General features: G+C 47.2%; 1 protein-coding gene and 1 non-coding gene across 2 annotated transcripts; one reads left to right on the forward strand and one right to left on the reverse strand.

Annotated features, from left to right (window-relative positions):
• The first annotated feature begins 7,804 nt into the window (after nt 1-7,804).
• On the forward strand, nt 7,805-7,935 carry LOC139009659 (small Cajal body-specific RNA 4). Its single transcript, XR_011471379.1, has one exon. It is a non-coding gene; the product is annotated as a small Cajal body-specific RNA 4 (non-coding RNA).
• A 4,574-nt stretch (nt 7,936-12,509) lies between these two features.
• On the reverse strand, nt 12,510-18,519 carry RMI2 (RecQ mediated genome instability 2). Its single transcript, XM_070411556.1, has 2 exons — nt 18,216-18,519; nt 12,510-13,582 (listed from the first exon to the last, which is right to left on the reverse strand). Exons 1-2 carry the CDS (start codon nt 18,517-18,519, stop codon nt 13,434-13,436), a joined length of 453 nt encoding a protein of 150 aa, XP_070267657.1. The 3' UTR covers nt 12,510-13,433.
• Between the last annotated feature and the right edge of the window lie 3,871 nt (nt 18,520-22,390).

The raw sequence follows: 22,390 nt of genomic DNA on the forward strand, positions 1-22,390 counted from the left end.
GGGCCCTTGGAGCTTAGGAGAGAAAGGCAAAGGTAATGCATTTGGGGCGGGAGGAGGGGAAAGACGGAAGAGAAAGGCTCAAGCATGCTCCTGAGAGGAAAGCAAGCCCTGGGTCCTTCCTCTTGAAGGTTTTATTTTTATTTTTTTAAATAGATTTTTATTGATTTCAGAGAGGAAGGGAGAGGGAGAGAGACATCAATGACGAGGGAGAATCATTGATCAACTGCCTCCTGCATGCTGCCTACTGGGGATTGAGCCCGCAACCCAGGCATGTGCCCTGACTGGGAATTGAACTGTGACCTCCTTGGTTCTTAGGTCGATGCTCAACCACTGAGCCACACTGGCCAGGCCTCTTGAAGGTTTTAAAGGCTGGAGCTGACCTAGCTGGTTTGGCTCAGTGGATAGAGCATTGGCCTGTGGACTGAAGGGTCTCAGGTTCGATTCCGGTCAAGGACATATACTTTGATTGCAGGCTCCATCTCCCGGCCTGGTTGTGGCCCAAGTGGGAGGCAACCAATCAATATGTCTCTCACATATGGATGTTTCTCTCTCTGGCTCTCTCCCTCCCTTCTACTCTCTCTAATTGAATAAATAATAACTAAATTAAGGCTGGGAGTTTAGCAGAGGATCTCAATAGAATCTTCATCTGTTTTATGCTCATGCACCAAAATGAGGTCCATTCCCTTAACTTCATCTACTCTTGGGTGTGGCTGGCACAAATGGCACTAATTGGATTTTTGTTCTCTATCTCCCTGAGTAGGGTGATTTAAGCTACTTACTCTCTGGTTGGGGAGAAGTGTAAGTTAATTACTCTTAAGTGTCCTTGGTTAGGGAAGATGCTTGGCCTTTTAACTATCTGTCACAATTTCCCTATTCCACTTGTCCTGGCTTACTAGGCTGTCTCAACAGCTAATGGGTATGGCATTTCCTTTTGGGGCGTGATGAACATATTCTGGGATTAGACAGTGGTGATGGTTGCACAACCTTGTGACTACTAAAAGCCACTTAATTTTACAGCATTAAAGGGGTAAATTTTATGGTATGTGAATTTTATGGTATATTTCAATTCTTTAGAAGAGTCTAGTAAAAAAAAAAAAAGGAAAGCATTGCAAATGATATTTTGGTTTCGTAATAAAACAAGAGATTATTTTCCAAAAGAAAAAAAAGAAAGAAAGAAAAAGAAATCTCTTTCGGTTCTTGCAGACTTCTTTAGTCCCCCATCCACCCACCCAGACAATCTTTTGTCTACTGCCACCAATCAGATTTGCCCTTTAATTTGGAGCTTGGCAGGTAAATTTGAAAGGAGCTCCCAAGTGAAGAGGAGTCCTACATGGAGCTGAGCCTCCCACACTCCATGACTCACTTTACCCAGTCACAGGCTTCCCTGGCACTTGGGTGTGTGTGTGTTTTATCCTTACTGGGGATATAATTTTCATGGATGAAAGAGGGCGAGAAAGTGGGAGGGGGGAGAGGTTAGGAGAAACATCAATATAAGAGAGAAACATGCATCGGCTGCCTCCCAGGGATCAAACCCACAACCTGGGTATGTGCCCTGATCGGTAATCAAACCCTTTTGGTACACAGGATGATGCTCTAACCAACTGAGCCACACCATCCAGGGCAAAATGACACCTGCTTTTTGTGGGGGTGTTTTCCACAAACTTTGTGTAAGCCAAACTTTGCAAACAATGGTTTTCTTAGCAACCTCTGACCCATTCTTTTCAAATACAATTGCTCTCCAATAAGAGGACTGTCCTTTCCCAGCCAACGAAAGTTCATTTTGAAATCTCACTTAAGAAAGAAAAGCTTAGGTTCTCTCAAAGGTTGGCCATGATGAAGCACTTGCAGGAATGTCGGTCTTTTGGGTTTTATGTTGAACCCTGGGACAGGTGACCAAGTCAGGTAGCATGCGCAGGGACCTCCTGTTCTAGAGGGAAGATGCTGCCTGGAGCCCTGTCCCCCGCCCTTTGTCACTGCCCATCACACTCAGCCAGCTTCTCAGCCTAGACCACAGCAGGCCCTGCACATTTTACTAGCCTTAGTCAGTCAACAGTTTAGAAAAGATGTGAGTCAACTCATCCAAAGTACAGGGTGACCAAATTTGTCTGCGTGCCACTGACCAGCTGCGGCCCCGAACTCTCTGGACCAGGCTTCATGGGTCTGCAAACCGTGTAGTCAGGGCCCTGCATGCAGAAGAGCCCCCTCGCGTGCCTGAACGCTCTGCTGTCACCATCATGAATCATCATACTTTTTGAATGAGGGGGTCCTTCATTTTCATTCAATACAAGACCCCACAAATTATGTAGCTAGTCCTGCTTCAGAGTCATTCAACACAGGTTCTCAGGTGACTGGGGAGGTCAGTTTCCATAAAACAAGGGACTGACCAGCCAGGGAGCCTCAGTGGCCCTGGTGGGTCTGACCCACACCCAGCCCCGTCACTCTGGGCTCTGGCCAGCCGGACTAGCTGAGAACAGCCATTCCCAGCTGTGCTCTGGGATCTGAAAGGCCCTTCCTTTCCTGAGAAGCCTCCTTTGGGGTTTCAAGAAGGAAGTGGAGACACAGAGAGGAAACCGCAAACACTTAAAACTCTAATAGCAGCACCACCTCTAGGTCCATGTTCCCTCCTGGAGGGCAGGGGAGGGGCTCTACGTGCTGCCTTTCACCCTGAAGCCGCCGTGGGGAGGGGAGCGCATTGTTCTCCCACCTGTGACACCACAGCAGCTCTGCTCTGAGAGAGGAGGCGTGACTGAGACCACCAGCAAAGCTGGGGCGTGGACACAAGGGGTCTCTTTGACCTCTGCAGCGCCTGGACCAGAGGAGCCAGTGGTGTCAGCCAGGGCTGAGTCGGCTCTGCTGACAGAGGTTTCCCTGTTAAGGACACTGGTGGGGCCATGGCCCAGCCAGCTCATCTGCCCCTGGGAACATTCTCTTACAGAGAACCCCAACGAGGAAGAGAAAGCGGGAGCAGGGCTGTCAACTTCTGTGTTTCTAAAAATAACTGTAAAAGGATGAAAGGACCCCAGCACTGTGCTTATTATAATCAAAGAGCTAAAGTCCCCAGCTCAGAGAAAACTAAATGTAGGCTGTTTCCTTTTCTTGTCTAAGTCCCAAACTCTGCCTCCAGACTGTTAGCTCTGAAGGCTAAATTTAAAGCCAGAATGAATCCCCACCCTGTCCTTGCCCACCTAGCCCTCTGCCCTAGCCAGGAAGGCTGGTGACAGACCAGTCCCTGCTGCCCGGACTGAGCTGGGGACACCACAAGGAACCTCAGACGCACGAAGGAGCTCTTTGCCCCTTTTGTCACTCTGGTGACCACCCTGGGAGCTGATTACACCCCCCAAAATCTTCTGGGAACACTTGAGGCCCAGGCCCTGCAAAAAGGATTAAGGCAACTGAGAAGAGACATGTTTTTCCAATTAGTTATAAACCACCCATGTTGGAACTTTTGGGAAACTGGCCACTTGCTTTCACATTACCCAAGTTTCCTCATTCTGTCTTTCTGCATTAATAAGTTCACAAGGTTTTCAAGCAAATTGGGTACCGAAGGCCCATCACCATGGAATAAACGGGATGCTGATGGCAAAATGCCTCCACCAGAACGCAAACACCAAGGGTCTTATCTTCTGTGAGTCGTGCAAGGAGGCAGTGGATGGAAAACTGACCGACCAAACACTCCCTACTTCGGGCTCATTCACACACACCAACGAGTGCAATCATGTTTATGCTGCAATTGGATATACATTTTACTACATGCATACATTTTTTTAAAAGAATTTTTTCCCACCGACATTTCTTTCCCAAGCCAAGTCTGGCCCAGCCTGCCAAAGCGGGGAGACCAAGATCCCAATACAGTGAGCTCAGACAGTGAGCTCATGCTCCTTAAAGAGCCTTATCGCGAGCCAGAAAGGCGGAGAATGTGGGGAAAGCAGGGAAACGCCATTCTCACGCCTGTGAAGACAAAGCTAGGCAGCTCGGGCAGCAGGGAAGTGAGAAGAGCATCAACCTGTCAGATACAGTCCACATGAGCTTAACAAGGCCATTCTTATTCCCATTTTGCAGACGAGGTAACAGGGGCCCAGGGAGGCTGGGTGCCCCAGACTGCACACACCTTGAATGGTGGTGGAGCTGGGATTTGAACCCATGATGTCTGTCTCTAGAACCTGCTTTACTCCTTAGGCTCTGCATCTGCCAGATCCTTGAGGACAACTCTCAGGTGCCCCTTCCAAGATTCCCACCCTGGTGTATACGCACCTTCTCAATCCAATACTAATCTAAGTGGTGCTGTGAGGAGAATTTGGAGATACAGTGGGGCCTTGACTTACGAGTGTCCCGACTAACGAGTTTTTTGAGATACCAGCTGTCTCTCAGCCGATTTTTTGCATTGAGTTGATAGAGTAATTTGAGTTAACAAGCTCCTTAACGAGCTCGGTCTCGGAACGAATTAAACTCATAAGTCAAGGCCCCACTGTATAATCAAAGCCCCAAGTCAGCTGACCTTGAGGTGGATGGGCCTGACCTTATCATATGAGCCCTTTAACCTGGGGCCTGGAGGACAGACGAGGGAATCAGATGGGAAGCACAAGAATTTGGCACTGTTGCTGCTTGAAGATGAAGGGGGATCCATGGCAAGGAATGAGTGTGGCCTCTGGGAATTAAGTAAATTAAGTCAGTCCCTGATTTACAGCCGGGGAGGGGGGGGGAGGGGGGGATGAGGACCTGTTTGGCAAGGAACTAAACACTGGCAACAATCGGAGGGTGACTGGAAAGGATTCTTCCTGAAGCCTCCTGAAAAGAGCTCAGCCAGTCAGCACCTCGATTTTAGCCCAGCGAAACCTTGAGCAGAGAAGCCAACCCTGCTGTGTCAGACAAACTGCCAATCTGTCATTCGGCGCTATGGTCCCTGACCAATGGCCTCACTCGCCAGTCCCAGCTGTCACATCTGCCAAAGACTCTGCATCCTCAGCTGGCCCTTCAGGCCTCCACGAGGCCCCACGCTGCCATAACGGGCTCCTGCAGGCCCCCTGAGAGCACTGCTCCTTCTCCGCAGGAACCAGGGTCAGTGCAGTGGGAGAGGGCTGGCCTTGCAATTAGAAGCTGCTGAGCAAATCTATAACCTCTCAGGGTCTCAGTTGTCTCACCTGTTTCTTAACTGCTAACTTCTGGGCAAGCCAAGACAGCTCTGAACCTGTGCCGCCAATACCGGCCGCATGTGGCTGTTTAAATTCAAATTCGGATAAAATAGAGGAGGCCCAGTTAAATTTGAATTTCAGATAAACATACATTTTTAGTATAAGTATGTCCCATGCAATTTGGGGGATTTAGTTATACTAAGAAACTATCCATTTATCTGAAATTCAAATTTAGCTGGGCCGTCTGTATTCTTTAATTAATAAAATTCATTTTTCAGAACAATATTAAGTCTATGGAAAAGACTGATTTTTTAAAAACTCACTTTGAAGCCCTGGCCGGTGTGGCATTGGTTGGAGCATCGTCCCTGTACACCAAAAGTTTGCAGGTTTAATCCTCAGTCAGGGTGCTTAGGGGAGGCAACCAATAGATGTTTCTCTCTCACACTGATGTTTCTCTTACATTGATGTCCCCCCCCCTCGCTTCTGCTCTCTCTAAAATCAATAAAAACATATCCTTGGGTGAGGAGTTTTTTTTTAAAGTCACTTTGGAGCAAAAAGTAAATAATTACTATTTTCTTTTTGTAAATCAATCAAAATTATACCATATCTTTTTTGTCAGATTGGCCAAAAAAATTTTTTGTGTGTGCTGCAGAATTTTAGGAGTTTATGTGTACCATGAGACGAAAACGATTGAAAATCGCTGTTCTAGAACATTAAGTAAAAGCAAACAGTCTACCCAAACATAGGTCATTCACGTACCACCCATTCTATTGTTCACTTAGTATTTTCCTTTAAATGGACTTTTAAAAAAAGAAAACCAGATATCAGTACCTTGAGTTGTCCTTAGCAGCAGCCCAGCACCAAGGAGGGTCGAGGACGGCCCAGAACAGGCAGTGGGTGGGGTAGCCTGGTTCCTTTGTATGAGCTTTTCCCATCCTGTTTTTCCTCTTCCTCAGGGAAACTGGGGACAAGTGGCCCTGTTGGTCCTGGTCCTAAGGGCTCCTGTGTCAATCCTTCATTTGTCCCTCCTCTGGCCAAGGTCCAGCTCCTCTGGACTCCAGGGTCCCCATCAGAGGAGGCAAAGGGCTCAGCGCTCAACCATCTCCAGGGCAGCTCTGACTCCTGGCCGGTTGCCTCCGGGACAGGAACCTGTAGATATACGGCTGCTACACCTGGCAGGTTTTAAGATGCACCCGGAGAGCTTTCTAAATACTTAGATTAGGGTTGAGACTGGGTTAAAGGCATCCCAGGTGGGGCTGGTAATGAGCCACGCCTGACGGTGCTGAGGCCCACGTGCAGGGTAGTACCTGGGAGAGTCTCTGTTACTTAAACTTCCACTCTGTTCTGGATGGGAAGCCTAAAACAGTTTTTTGACTTCTCAGTTGTGATATCTCACAGAGACCGATTATGTTCATTAGTGAAGCTACCCAGAAAATATATAATTAAACCGTAAGTCCTTGTAAGCGGCAGCACAGTTGTGTAGGGGAAGACCTGAGTCTGACTTACTTTCTGAAACAGGCACGGAGTATTTAATGGGAACTCCGGCTCTGCTTGTTCCTCATCTCAGTGGATACAAACCTAGGTGCTAACGGGCCACTCTGAGAAACTCCTTCCCTTTTCCAGTTTGCCCAGGAGGAAGGGAAACGTAATAGTGTGGTGTTTCCAGGTGCTAGAGCCCCTGTTTCTTCTTCATCATCTTTGTCATGTCTCCGGTCCCTTGGATTAGGGACAGAACTAGACTGCATCCCCTCTGGGTTGCCACCACTATATTTTGGTGATGGGTTAACTTATTTCTTGAGTTCCATAGGTTCACAGGTGGATTATATTCAGGGCCTCCCCCCTACCAGATACAGATGATTTCGATGATGAGATGCTGTAAATGGGATGGAATTTGGGGGCTGTGGGACAGGGTGAGTTATTTTGCATCTGGATGGACCTGCATCTTTAGGGGCCAGAGGGCAGGCTGGGTAGGTAGAATGCCTTCCCTTCCCTCCAAAGATGCCCACATGCTAATCCCTGGAACCTATGAATATGTTACCTTATGTGGCAAAGGGGACTTTGTAGATGTGATTAGATAGATGAAGGGCCTTGAGCTGGGGAGATTAGCCTGATGAGCCCAATCTAACAATGAGCCCTTAAAAGCAGAGACCAGGTGGCAAGCAAGAGAGATGAGGCAGAGTGGGAGGTCAGAGGGATTTGAAGGCTAAGAAGACACCGTGCTTCACAGGAGCAGCCATGTGTCTTGTTCACCGCATATCCCCAGAGCCTGGAACCCAGCAGGTGTTGAGGAAGTGCTTGGTGACAGAAAGACCAATGAAGTGACTGCCTGGATTCCAGTTAACAGCCATGTGGACAAGCTCCTCATCTCTGTGACTCCAAATCTTCCCTTTGCTACAGATGATGGAGGTCAGTCACCCAGTTAATACACAGTAGAGCTGGGGCTCAAAGCAGGACCATTGGAACCCATCTGGTTGCCAAATCCAAGTCCACCCCCACATGCTACCCCCACGACAGCTTGGCCACAATGGACAACACCCCCGTAGTTGACAGCTGTGAAGCTTATGGCCTGATTTTGTTTTTTTGCTTCCTTCTGTGGCCACTGGCTGTCATCCCATTTTGGATGGCACACGCCAGCAGGGGGTGCTAGCACCTAAATGTAAAGACCATGAGCTCCCACTGGAGGACTACGAATTAGGCTGAGCCTGATGAAGCAAGACTGCTGATATAAATCCTCTTAGAAAAAAGGGTTGGAGAGAACAGCCCTTATTGGAGAATAGCACAGGGCTGACTGTATTACCCAACATTCTTAAAAACAACAAACACCCAAGAGCTCCCAGAGCTGGTCTGAGGAGTTTCTCCATAAAAGCCATCTCAAGCCCTAGCTGGTTTGGCTCAGTGGCTAGAGCATGGGCCTGAGGACTGAAGGGTCACGGGTTCGATTCCAGTTGGGGCACATGCCCGGGTTTCGGGCTCAATCCTCAGCAGGGGGTGTGCGGGAGACAGCTGATCAGTGATTCTCACTATTAATGTTTCTATCTCTCTCTCCCTCTCTGAAATGAATTTTTAAAAACATTTTTTAAGCCATCTCAGAATGAAGGCCCTGGACCCCTCCCCTACAACATTGGACACCAGCTGGCCTGAGACTTGTCTCTGCTACAGCCTGCTGGCCAGATGCTCTTGGACAAAGGGCTTCCGTCCCCTTGGCTGCAGTTTTCATAGGCACAGGGGCAATGACACAGTAAAATGAAGTAACAGGGGGAAGCTTCTAGCAGTCCCTGGCACATAACTCTTGGTTGAATTTGCATTCTTTATCCAGAGATGGTTGATGATTCTTGTAGGACTAGATTTCTCCCTCCACCCCCATTACCACCCCCACCCTCCCTCGTCAACTCAGCTGTCTCCCTCCTTTTCCTCCAGACTTTTCTGTCTTTACCGAGTCTTTATCTGTTCAGAACATTCTAAAACATTCTGGCAAGCACCCTCAGCCCAGTTACAAAATGCCCTGGGGTGTTTGATTTAAAAGGTACACTAAAGCATGGCCTTTAAGGGCTCCTTTCATTTGAAAACTTGTGTGCCAAGTGCAAATTCAAGAACATTGTGCCTTGCCTGACCAGAGTGGCTCAGTGGTTCAGCATCGACCTATAAACTGGGAGGTCACAGTTCAATTCCTGGTGAAGGCATATGCCCGGTTGCAGGTTTGATCCCCAGTGTGAGGCAAGCAGGAGGCAGCCAATTAATGATTCTCTCTCATCATTGATATTTCTCTCTCTCTCTCTCTCTTCCTCTCTGAAATCAATAAAAATACATATATTTTTTAAAAGAACATTGTGCCTTTGCTTGTATATTCCCTCTGTCTTCCTAACTAAAAACCAGCCATTCACTGAACATTTACTCACTGCCCATATATATTACACAACGCCCGATGCTGGGTGGAGACAGAGAGAGATATAAGACACAATCACATCACTGGAGGCCCCTCCAATGCAGACAGAGAATGTGCCTATCTGTGGAGATCTGCACTGAGAAGGAGGCTCTAATCTGGTTTTCTATGAACCTTCCGGGTACTATCCTGTAGACAAATTATGTCCACTTCACAGACTGACCTCCAAGCCCGAGTGCAGACAGGAAAGGACCAGGATTGGAGTCCAGATGTGGCTACGTCTTTTCTTTATCTCAAGCAGGTAGGGGGCCCCTAAAAGATGTGCTTTTTGCACAGCCTCCAAGATGTCTGCTAAATGTAGGTCACTATGGCAGAAAATTAATACCCGCCCCCCTTCTTATTCTTGCAAACAGGCAGCTGTTCTGGGAGTTTGGGCCGTGGCCTGAGGTTTAGCAACATGAGCCTAGGCAACACGGGACATTTGGTGGCCCAACAGATCTCAGGACCATGCTGTCACGGCAGACACCCCTGGGATTTGCAGACGACTACACACAGCGTGTCTTTCGGGTCCTTTTTCTCCTTGACCATTAAATCATAAACAGGCCAGGAGACAAAACAACTATTTCACGTGTCGTTCTTTCCCCTTCCTGCTTCACCTGATGCATAAGATTTTTGTGGTAAAACATGAGCTTTACAAGAATATGCAGCAGAAAGAATTAAGGAACTCAGTGATCCAAAAACCAGCTAAATGAGGAGTTTCTTTTCTTTTTTTTTCTTCTAATGTAAAGCAGTTCCAAGAAAAGTGAAGTCACAGCCCCGGGTGCTTATTTTCAGTTCTTAGAAAAGAGCCAATTTCAAAAGAGAAGCAGCACAGCCCGAGCACACAGTCTGCCCATTTCTGGTGAGGGGTGTTTGGTGATAAACCAACTTTGATTTGGCACCAGCACACTGAAACCCCTACCCAAGATGCGTTTTCATTTGATGATGTCAAGGAGGAAACGCTAGCCGAAACAGTGAAGAGATTAATATTCAGGGAAACCACAGTTCAACTAACATGCTGAGGTGGCACACTTCCAGCAGGGAGCTGCAGGGAGCCACCGGCAGGCTGTGGGACTGTGGGAAAAACACAGGGCACCCTCCTTTCCCCACCCCCCACACTGCTGCGTTCCTTCACTGCTCAGGTAGCCATACCAGCCCAATTAGCAATTTTCAATCAGGCATTACTTACCAGAAGTTAGGTAGGGACAAACTGGGTAGAACATGGCAGAGGTTCTCAGCAGCCCGGTTCAATTTTCTAGAAGAAAAGCAGGTCTCAGATAAGGGGAACCGCAGCGTAAGGTCCTACGGGGCCTACCACATACCCAGTTCAAGGGCTACTATTGGGAGCTCCATGATAATTGTGAAATAAAGTTTTAACCTAAGAATCCTAAAACTGAGGTCCCATGGACTACATCAAAATTAAATGTCAAGGTAATCAAAAGCAGCTGATTGACTGTCCCACCCAGGAGGGGCCTAAGGAGACATGAGGACTGAATGTAATGGGGTGTTCTGGATGGGATCCTGGAGCAGGACATTCGAAAAAACAAACAAACTAAGAAAATCTAAAGTATAGACTTTAGTTAAGAATATCTCAATATTGGTTCATTGATTATAACAAATGTACCATACTAATGTAAGATGTTAATAATAAAGGAAACTGGATGTGGTATATGGGAACTCTTTGTACTGTCTTTGTAATTTTTCTATATATCTAAAACTATTCTAAAAAAATATAGTTTTTAAAGGCAACTGATGGATATAAGAACTTACGATTCCTCCCAGCAACAATCATTTGGTGGCTACCAGGTGCCAGGCACACATGAAAGTAATTTAGATGCATCTTCATTTATTCCTCACATCAGTGCTATGAGCTGGGTATAATCTGCATCTTATAGATGAGGAAATTAAGGCTCAGAGAGGTTAGGTAACTTGTTTACAGTCACACAGCAAGCTTAACAACAGATGAAGGGCTCATATTCAGGTCTATAGGCTGCAAAGCTCCAGAAATAGCTCAGCAACATTGCCTGAAAATCCCCAGACTCTGAACATAAACCTCCTCAAAACAAGCTTCAAGAGGTCAACAAACCCAGATCAGTAATAAAAACGATGCATTATTTCCAATTGGCCCACCTTTAAAAGAAAATGCTGTAGTTTAAAAACACAGCAAATCCAAAACACTGAAAATACCAAATGCTGGTGAAGATGTAGAACAATAAAAACTCATATACTGCGGATGAGAAAGCAAAACGGTATAATCACTTTGGAAGACAGTGCCAGAGCTGAAGGTGTGTTCCCCCGTATTCCTATGTTGAAATGTGGGGCCTTTGAGATGTGATTAGATCAGGATGGCAGAGCCCTCATGAATGGGATCAGTGCCCTTGTAAGAGACCCCAGAGGGCTCCCTTCTCTCTTCTGCCATGTGAAGACACTGTAAAAGGACAGCCATCCATGAGCCAGGAAGCAGCACCTTAATTCTGCCAGTACATTGATCTTGAACTCTCCAGCCTTCAAAACTGCGAAAAATAAATTTCAATTTTTTTTAGGCCCCCAAGTCTATGGCGTTTGTTATAGTAGCCCCAGTGAACTGAGGCAGTCTGGCAATTTCTTACAAGGTTAAGCATAGGCTTGCACATGATCACCAGTTGTGCTCCCAGGCATTGACCCTGGTAAGTTAAAAACATGTCCACAAAACCTGCACACAAATGTTCATTTCAGTAGGTGTCCTTCAGGAGGTGCATGGGTAAACAAAGCATGGTACATCCATACAGTGGAGTATTATTCAGCAATAAAAAGAAATCGGGCCCTGGCCAGTGTGGCTCAGTTGGCTGAGTATCATCTTATGCACCGTAAGTTTGCTGGCCCCATTCCCGGTCACAGCATATGCCCAGATTATGAGCTCAATCCCCAGTAGGGGGTGTGCAGGAGGGAGCCAGTCAATGTTCACGCTCACATCCATGTTTCTCTCTCTCCCTTCCTCTCTCTCTAAAAATATCAAGTTTAAAAATCTTTAAAAAAAAAATCGGTATCAAGTTGTGAAAAGACATGAGAAATGTTAAATGTATATCACTAAGTCAAAGAAGCCAGTCTGAAAAAAAAAATTATATCTGTATGATTCCAACTATATGACATACTGGAAAAGGCAAAACTACGGAGATAATAGGAAAAAAATCAGCGGTTTGCCAGGCCTGAAGGGAGAGAAAGAAATGAGCACACAGGACTTCTAGGGCAGTGAAACGATGCAGTATGATACCATAATGGTAGATAAATGTAAAACTCATAGGACTGTATATCACAAAGAGTGACCCATAATGTAAATTATGGACTTTTGTTAGTAATAATGTATCATCAATTATATGAGATACTGAGGAATGGGGTATATGGGAACTACGTACTTTTTGCTCTTTGTTTCTATAAATATAAAGATGCTCTTAACTAGGTCTATTTAAAAAAAAAAACATACAGCATGTAAAACAATTTATTAGTGGTAGAAGATAAATAATCCAGCAAAACTCGACAGCAATGTTGGAACAAAACCTGACTCCTTTGACATTTAAGATCTAAGGGGAAAAGAGGGTTGGGTAAAAAGCAGAGAGCAGAAATCCAGTGTTCAATATAATCACAACAAACAGTCCTTCCATACCAAAAATGCAGAACTCTACACAGGAGGATGCTCCCTGGAAGTATCTTACCAAATGTTAAAAGACCGAAGTTAGAAGTTGAGTGAATGCCTGAAAGTTGTTCTCAATCAATCTGGATTTTAACTTTAACAAGAAATATTGAAAGAATTTCAGCATGTCCTATCATCACCCACATCTAAGGGAAATGGACCCTAAGGGTTGAGTGGTGTTCAAGAGAGCTGTGTCTTTGAGAGGCTGCTGTACTGCTTGACTTGCAAACTGGATATGGAAGTTGTTGATGGAGAAGACGTGGGGCCATGATGTCATCCTTCTCTCACGCAGTCTATTTTCCTGCCCGTAACCACACTTTAATCACCACGGACAATGACTGAGATTCAAAGTTTGCACCATAAAATAGGATCGCAGCAGTAACGGAAAAGGTATCATCACTAGTAAAACCTGAGACATGCAACATGAGATTTCTGTGTGCTTTAGAGAGAATGAACACACACAAACCAAAACAGAGGGAGAGAGAATGAACACAACATCTGCTTTTCGTCAAAGCACAGGCGGGCAGCAGGGGCTGAGTTAACTGGAGTGCCCCAGCATTTAGAAATCCTGCATCTGGACAACTTGGTGAGCCAAAGCAGAGCTCTCCAAGGAACTTTTGAGAAATACACATTGAACAATGTCCGTGAAATCCACAGGGAATGAGAACTTAAGTCCTTTCAGAATTTCCGTTGTTTTTAATGACACTTCCAACATCATCTAAGGAATATTCCTGTGTAAATCTTCTACTTCCAGTGCCCACATGCTTTCATGGACGGGATTATCAGAAAGATCTGTCATCTTCACAGCCTGAAGGCAAGGCTCAGGGCTATAGGCCTGAATCACTCCCATTACCATCACATACTTTCCTAGAAGAAAAAAGACCATGGTAATGTTCACGTTGATAAAAAACAAAGAACAAACAAACAAAACACAGATTCAGTCCTTCAGAGGGCTTCACTTTATCAGAGAGGCAAATTGGAGACTTTAAAGAAAAAAAAATGCAAAGTAGAGATCAAAATGCCAAGGCGGTCAGTGATCAATATATCTATCTATCTAAAAAGAGCAAAAAGTTCATAGTTCCTGTATATTCCCTTCATCAGTTTCTCCTATTATTAGAATCTTGCATTGCTAGAATACATTTGTTATAATTGATGATACACCATTATTAACTAAAGTCCATACTTTACATTATAGGTCACTCTTTGTAATATACAGTTCTGTAAGTTTTACATTTATCTATCTTTCTGATATCATATCACACTAGTGGCCCGGTGCATAAAATTCGTGCACGGGGGTGGGGGGGTTCCCTTAGCCCAGCCTGCACCCTCTCCAATCAGGGACCCCTTGGGGAATGTCTGACAGCCAGTTTAGGCCCAATCCCTGTGGGCCTAAACCAGCAGTCGGACATCCCTCTCGCAATCTGGGACTGCTGGCTTCTAACCACTCACCTGCCTGCCTGCCTGATCGCCCCTAACTTTCTTTGCCTGCCTTATCGCCCCCAATGGCCCTCCCCTGCTGGCCTGATGTCACCGCTAACTGCCCTCCCCTGCCGGCCTGATTGCCCCTAACCCCCTGCCAACCTGATCTTGCCCCCAACTGCCCTCCCCTGCTGGCCTGATCAACCCCTAATTGCCTCTACCTCAGCCCCCACCACCATGGCTTTATCCGGAAGGAAGTTGGAGGTCGGGAAGATGGCCAGTTGACCCGGTCTAATTAGCATATTACCCTTTTAGTATAGATAGATTATATAGGATAGGATTGCTTAAATGGGGGAGGGGGAGCTTTTTTCAGCAGAAGGAGATGCTCTTGGCAGACAAAAACACATAATCCCTATATCTGGACTGATAGCCAGCCATATGCACTATACCTCCAAACCGGCCATGAAAAAATTGTACTGCTTTCTTACACCTTACACCAAATAGCTGTTGCCCTTAAAACCCCTCCTCAGCCCCCACCTTAGGTTCTGCCTTTGCAGGTCACCCAGATTTGGTTCTGATTGAATGGTTTCTATGCCAGTCAGCGTCAAAAGCTCCGCCTCCTAGGCACCCATTGGCTCCTGGCACTTCACCCAGATTTGGTTCTGAGTGGTCGATTTCTATGCCAGTCAGCGTCTCCGGGCCTATCTCTGGGCCTGATCAAAGAGGTGGGGCTGATCAGCAACCCAGTTGAGGCCCAGAGAGAAACAGAGGCCCAGCTGCTGGCAAAGCCGGGGGAGAAAGAGAGGCAATGGCTGATCAACAGCTGCCACGGAGGCTGTGGATCAGAACCCGCCTCGCTCTCTGCAGGTCTCTCTCTGGGCCTGATCCGAAGCCCCTTCGGCAGTCAGTGCTGGGTTGTCACGGCAACCCAGCACTGACTTCCATTGTTCCGTGGAGCCTTGGTCGTTGTGGACATTAGGGACCCTGGCTCTTTATATATAGATAGATAGATAGTTTCACTGCCCTAAGTTCAACATTTAACTTGGAACATGACATCTGTATCTTCTTTGGTTTCTGGTTTTCAAATGTTAAAAAAATAAAAATCAGCAAGCTACCATCTTGCACAAAACAATCACGCCCAAGGAATGGAAAAGACTCACATCAGAGTATGAGCTATAATTAGACAGACTGCTCGCAGGAAGGGGCAGAAAACCCGAGCTTTCTCTTGTCCTTGTTCCTTGCTCAATGCCACAGAGTATGTGACTGGTTTCGGTCATGGGACCAATCCTCTTTCTGCAAAGACAGTCCCTAACAGCCCCAAAGCAAATCCAATTTTCCCTCCATGTTGCCAAAAGATCTGGGCAAGCTACAGCACCCCTCCACCCCACCCCCTGCTGCCCCGTTGTTCTAACTGCCTAGGACCAATCCCTGCCACCTCCTGCTTTATCCCGACCACCAGCTAGGTACACGTAAGCAAATCAACAAGAGGGCAGGCTGCCATCAGGACGATCTAATGACATATTAACTGTGACTCTCTTCCCATTCTAGTGGGGAAGTGGCTCTCCTTGAAAGCAAAACTTGGCAGGTCTTAACCACACAAAACTCAATTGTATAAAAATACCCAAACACAGCAGGAGGGGCAGGCACGCTGCCAGGCCCCCTCCATGCCCTTCCAGGCCACTTTAATCACAATGCCTCCAACAGCAGGGCTGAGTCTGCATGTGGGTCTGACTGAAGGAAGCCAGGCAAGCTGACACCTGACCCTCTGGTTTTCAACTCCTGAAAGGATGCACTTAGGTTTCCCTGAATTCGCCTCCAGATTTTACTAAGCAAATAGCATAGCCTTCCTCAGTGACAGAGGCTTAAAAATACATTTGCCATACCTTCTGTGAATGGCCCTGAAGTGCTGGTAGAGACAGAACCCTCAACAAACAAACAAACAATGAATAAAGACACAGGAAAAGAAAGAACAAGCCCCAGGAGATCCTAACCAGGAGGGGCTAACAGGAGACGCACTGGGAAGGCACCCACAACTACAGGGGTGAGCTCAAAGGCATGCGTGCTTTCCTGCCTGAGATCAGAGAAGCTGGCTACTAGTCCTGTCTATTCTACCCATTCCTGCTCCTCCACCGTCTCTCCTTTGGTCAGGCCTTCATCCCCTGGACATTTCAATCGCTTCCAGCTGGTCTGCTTCCAGCTGCTTCCTCTTCACAACCATCCCTATCACACTGCATCAGCGACCTTTCTCAAGCGCAGCTCCTGCCTCCAGAGCCCTCTGATCGCAACGTGCAGTCTTGGTCACTGTGTGTTTCTCCCCTCTCCACTGCAGACTGGGAGAGTTCTGACTCAATTCTGCATATGCAGCACCTGACATTTTTGGAAACACACTGCTGGCTGTTCCAGAAAAGAAAGCACTGGGGGGACAGCACTGACGTGATGAATACAGCCAATGGCCACCTTGAAACAGGCAGGTCCTTCCACAAACAGCTCAGCAGGATGGGAGCCTCCCACCTTTCACTGTTGCCCCACATTCTGCGTCAGGCTCCCCAAAGATACAGGGCTCTCTCTCACCTCCAAGACTCAGCACATGTTGTTCCATAGACCTGGACAATCTCCTGCCTCAGACATAGGGTGACCAACTGTTCTGGTTTTAAAACTAAAAGTTCCACAGCCTGGACCCCCTTCCGTCCTAGGCAACCTGGGTAGATTGGTCCCTACAGGTAACTCCAACACATCCGTCAGGTCACCTCCTCTAATAAGCCTTCCCTGACCCTACACGCCTGGGCAGGTTGCCGCTCCTCTGCACCTCTGGCAACCTGTGCTCAAGCCTAGATATTACTTCGTGTTTTAGTGGTCTGTTTACTTTCTTGGCTCCCTGCCTACTGGCAGTAACTAGGCTGTCAATCAAGATTTAGTATTAATTAAGGAAAGGCAATGGCATGACCCCTGCCTGCAGGCATTCAGGCAGTGGGTTAAGTCAGACAGGTTCACCAATGCCCATCAGTTCAAATGCTAAGGTACCTACTGATGCCACAGTCATGCCATGGCTGGGACTAGACATGGGAGACACCAAGCAGCTCCAGTTGCATGCTAGGCCAAGGGTCAGCAAACTTTTTCTGTAGAGGGCCAGATACTTAAATATTTCAGGCTTTGGAGACGATAGTGTGTCTATCACAATACTTGATTCTGTAGTTGTAATTCGAAAACAGCCCTAGATATTATATAAATGTGTCGCAATAAAACTTTACTTAGCACCCTGGCTGGTGTGGCTCAGTTGGTTAAGCATAATCCAGTGCACCCAAAGGTCACAGGTTGATTCCTACTCAAGGCACATGCCCAGGTTTCGGAGTGAGTGTGGAAGGCAACCCAACCAATCGATGCTCTCTTTCCCTCTCCCTTCCTCTCTCTCAAATCTATAAAAAGAAAAAATACAGAAATATATTAAAATTTTATCTAAAAAAAAACCCTTTAGAGATACTGATGCTTTAATTTCACTGATATTTGAATATTATTTCTTTCCATTTGGAAATGTAAAAACTGTTTTCAGTTTGTGGACCCTCTGAAGAGAGGAGGCAGCCTGCAGTTCACTGGCCCTGTGCTAGGCTAATGCTGCAGCGGAGGGCTGAGAGGGAGGGGCGCTCAGCAATGGGCAGGGGCTGAGGCAAGGCAACAGGAGTATTTCATTGTAAGATACAATGGTCACAATTTTTTTGAAAAATCACCTCCTGGGAGGGGGCTTGTTGCAAAAACAATGCTGGGGGTCCCTTCCCTGGAGATTACAACTAGGAGGTGTGTGTGTGTGTGAGTGACCGCACGCAGGCTGCGTGGAGTGTGTGTGTATGTTTGGCGGAGGGGGGAGGCGGGGGGCGCTGGTCCTAGGAACCTGCACTTTCAAAATTCAGGCTGCAGGTGATGCCTATCAGCAGGTCAGCTTGGGCGACGCTAGGCTGGGGTGGGAACCGGAAGGAAGGGTCCTGAAGCAGGGAACCAGCACTGGCAGAGCCCGGAGGAGGGACGACTAGGCCCTGCCCTCTGGCTGCACACAACACGGGTCAGCCCCGAGTTCCACTCTGGCCATTACCTGGGGCGACGCAGGGCCGCCCGCGCGGCACCCGCTCCAGGCCGCACACCGAGAAGGCCCCGCTCGGGTCCCGCAGCCGCGCCTTGCCGCCGCCCGCCTCCACCACCGTGCCCTGCATCCACACGGCCGTCAGCTCCAGCGGCGCGCGGCCCGCCGCCGCCCGTGACAGCCGCCACGCGCCCGGGCCGCCTTCCGTGTGGCGCCGCAGCTGCTCCGCCAGCACCTTGATCGGCGGTGACGACGGCAGCCTCACTGCCGCCGGGCCGCCGCCCGAAAACGAGTCCGCCCCCGCTGCCGCTGCCATTACGCTCGGCGGCCACTTTCCCGCCAACTTTGATAGGCAGCGGGGCCGGCCTACGAACACCAATCAGGGGAGAGCTGGTGGAGCCGGCCAATGGTCGGTCAGAAGGCGGGACCTCCCGGTGGAGCGGCCCACACAAGCCGCCAGGAGTGCGCATGCGCACGTAAAGTAAATACCCGCCCCCAAGCTGGGAATGAATGGATATAATGAATTAAGAGAATAAATAAAGGGAGCCGGCCTGTGTGGCTCAATGGTTGAGCATCTACCTATGAACCAGAAGGTCTCTGTTAGATTACAGGTGAGGGCATATTCCCCGGGTTGTGGGCTCAATCCCTAGTGGGCGGGGGCGGGGGGGGGGGGTGCGTGTAGGAGGCAGCCCATCAATGACTCTCATCGCTGATGTTCCTATCCCTCCCTCCTCCCCTCCGCCTCCCTCCTTCTTCCCCTCCCTTCCTCCCTCCTTCCTTCCTTCCCTCCTTTCTTCCTCTGTAATTAATAAAAATATATATTTTTAAAATAATAAATGTAGGGAAGTAAAGAACCTGTTTAACACACCTTAAAATTTGGCGTGCATGCTTATCACCTAGAGAACGTGAATATATCTTTACATCTCCTTGCATAGGAGCGTACTCTGGGGTTAATAAATAGTAAATACTGAAAGGAATAAGTACCATTATGAGCTCATGTTTGTTGGGAGTGATCAAGAGTTGAATCAAGCCCTGGCCAATGTGGCTCAGTAGTTGGATCATCAGCCTGCACACCAAAAGGTCCCAGGTTCGATTTTTGGTCAACGCTGGAGGCAACCAGTTGATATCTCTCTTTGTCTCCCCCCACCTTCCTCCCTTCCCACATTTTATGAAAAGCAATGGAGAAATACCCTGGGGGGAGGATTAACAAAACAAAACAAAAAAGAATTGAGTCAAGCCCAAAGCATGGCTGGTATGCTCAGTGGTTGAGTGGCGGCCCATGCACTAAGAGGTTGCAGATTGGATTCCCCCGTCAGGGCACATGCCTGGGTTGGGGGCTTGATCCCTGATGGGGGTGTGCAGGAGGCAGCTGATCGATGTTTCCCCTCTCATTGATGTTTCTATCTCTCTCTTCCTTTCCATTCCTCTCTCTGAAAAAATCTTTTTAAAAAGATGACATTCTTTAAAAAAAAAAAGAATTAGGTCAAGAGAGAAGGCTGAGAAGAGGGACAGGGACAGCTAGTAAAATTGCTCTTCTATTATATATATATAAAATGTCCTCCCCCGATGAGTGAGGACATTTTTTCCATTGATTTTTAGAGAGAGTAGAAGCGAAGGGGAGAGAGAAAGAAAAGAGAGACAAATGGATTGGTTGCCTCCTGCTGGAGCCCTGACCAGAGGCGGGGATTGAACCTGCCACGAAGGTATGTGCCCTTGACCAGAAATTGAACCCAGGACCCTTCAGTCTATGAGCTGACACTCTAACCACTGAGCAAACCAACCAGGGCTATTTATTATATTTTAATAACATAAAATAAAAGTTAATTAATACATATATTACTATATTTCTTATAAAAGAAATGCACATTCATTGTGGAAAATTCAGAAAAGTAAATATACACTAAGAAAAAAATTGTAAAAAGCACTGAGATATATATCCACTGTTAACATTTGGGTGTATTAGCATCCAGGTTTTTAAAAATACATATACAGTGGGGCCTTGACTTACAAGTTTAATTCGTTCCGTGACGGAGCTCGTAACTCAAATTACTCGCATGTCAAATCAAAAAGTGAACGAGTGAGACACGTGATGCTGGGCTGATGTTGTGGTGTTCACTGTGAGGTTCACTGCGCCAACTAGTGGTGGGGTATCTGAAGCTGGCTCACAACCCGAATTTTAGCTCGCAACTGAAGCAAAATATCGGCCCAGAGATGGCTTGCATCTCAAAAAACTCGTTAGTCGGGACACTCGTAAGTCAAGGCCCCACTGTAGTTATATAATTTTGATATTAAAATACTATTTCATATATATACATATAAATCTTTTTTAAAAGAGAGAGAGGAAGGGAGAGGGAGAGAAACACCGATGTGAGAGAGAAACGCTGATCTGTTGTCTCCTGCACATACCCCGACTGGGGATTGAACCTGCAACCTGGGCATGTGCCCTGACTGAGAATAGAATGGGCAACCTTTTGGTGCATGGGATGATGCTCAGCCAACTGAGCCACACCAGCCAGTGTTGTGTATATTATTTTCACTTAATAATAAACATCTTTCCATGCTTTCTCTTGAATGCCTGCATAATATTCTATTTGTCTCATCTCCCATCTAACCAATATGCTAGAGTTGGACATCAAGACTATTTTCAATTTGTTACTTAAAATCTCTACTGTGAACTTACTTAGAGCTAAATATTTGTGCGCACGTTTCAGATAAATTCCTAGGAATGGAATCACTCCCTAAAAATTAGATGTCCCCAATCAGCAAAATCCACAAAACCTAACCAACCCTTAAAGTCATAAGACCAGTCCTTAGGAGACTCTGTCCTCCCAGGGGTTCCTGCAGTACTGGGCATACAAAGGGTATCCAGCAAAAGCTGGTTTTTATCAAGCAGCTAAAACATATGGAGCCAGGCCCTGCCCTAAGAGCTTTGCAGGGATTGTCCCATGACTCTTTTGAGAGCCTGGGAATATCCCACCATTCCCTTGGCCTTCAAATTCACACACACACCTCAAGCCCCATGCCTTGTTGCTGGCAGAGTAATTTTTCCAAAACACCACCTAGGTCAGGGGTCCAAACTCAGATGCCAACAGCAGCCAGGCAGGTAACTCTGGTGTAAGAGGGACAAACTAGCCTTCATGTGCCCCAATAAAGAGGCTGATCACACTCAGCCAATGGTTGCCACACTCAGCCAATGGGTCCAGTATTGCCAGATTTGATTTTTCAGGACATTTTAATGTGTAATCTTATTTAAAAAATTGTTGGCCCCCTGGCTGGTGTGGCTCAGTTGGCTGAGTGTCGTCCCATCTAAGAGGTTGCCAATTCGATTTCCGATCGGGACACATGCCCTGGTTGCTGGCTAGATCCCCCAGTGGGGGGCGTGCAGGAGGCAGCGGATCGATGTTCCACTCTGACATCCATGTTTCTCTTTCTCTCTCGCTTCCTCTTCCTTCTCTCTCTCTCAAAATCAATAAAAATATCTTTAAAAATTGTTGGCAACCTATTCAAGTCTAAGACAGACAAACAAAGGCTCTGCGCCCCTGAAAGGCTCTGTGGGTGACTCTGGCCCATGGACAGGCAGTCTGCACTCACATCCCTAGAATGCAAGCTCTTCTCCTGTTGTCTAGGCAGCTTGTGTGGAAACTAACATGCAGTTCCTCGGAATCTCCTAAAAAAATATCCAAGAGGTTGCTAGCAGCGTATCACTAGCTCCCGGGGTTGCGAAATTGGGAGTCTCAAATTATTGTTGTGAGCAGACAACTGGGGTGTATTGACACATGCTGGGGGTCACTCACCTCCATGGAAGATTATCTCCCTCTCTACCCCCAGCTTCCAAGTGAGATCAAAGCCTTCTGGAAAGGGGATTTCCTGCCACCTGAGGACAAAGGTAAGGCAAGGGGAATTCTGGGCCTTGGCCTCACACGCAACCTGCCCATTCGCCTAGACAGATAAGAGCTAAAACGCTCTGGTTGCCTGGGACAAAGACCAAACCCTACCACCCAAAGAATAGGGGTTTGTTCTGGAAGGATATACATGCACTGGCATCTTCAAAATAGCAGCAGTTAGCTGAGCATTTACTATGTGCCAGGGGTCCTCAAACTACGGCCCGCGGGCCACATGCAAATACAAATATTGTATTTGTTCCCGTTTTGTTTTTTTACTTCAAAATGAGATATGTGCAGTGTGCA

This window comes from Myotis yumanensis, unplaced genomic scaffold, assembly GCF_028538775.1.
Source record: "Myotis yumanensis isolate MYYU_CA2020_CCGP unplaced genomic scaffold, mMyoYum1.0.hap1 SCAF_4, whole genome shotgun sequence".
Lineage (NCBI taxonomy): Eukaryota > Metazoa > Chordata > Mammalia > Chiroptera > Vespertilionidae > Myotis > Myotis yumanensis.

Bases quoted from the DNA above. Each gene is read 5' to 3' on its own strand.
- RMI2 (XM_070411556.1), bottom strand. From the start codon at position 18,519: ATGGCAGCGGCAGCGGGGGCGGACTCGTTTTCGGGCGGCGGCCCGGCG. The intron at 13,583-18,215 runs GTAATGGCCAGA...TTTTTCTTCTAG, and splicing joins GCGGCCCTGCGTCGCCCCAG to GAAAGTATGTGATGGTAATG.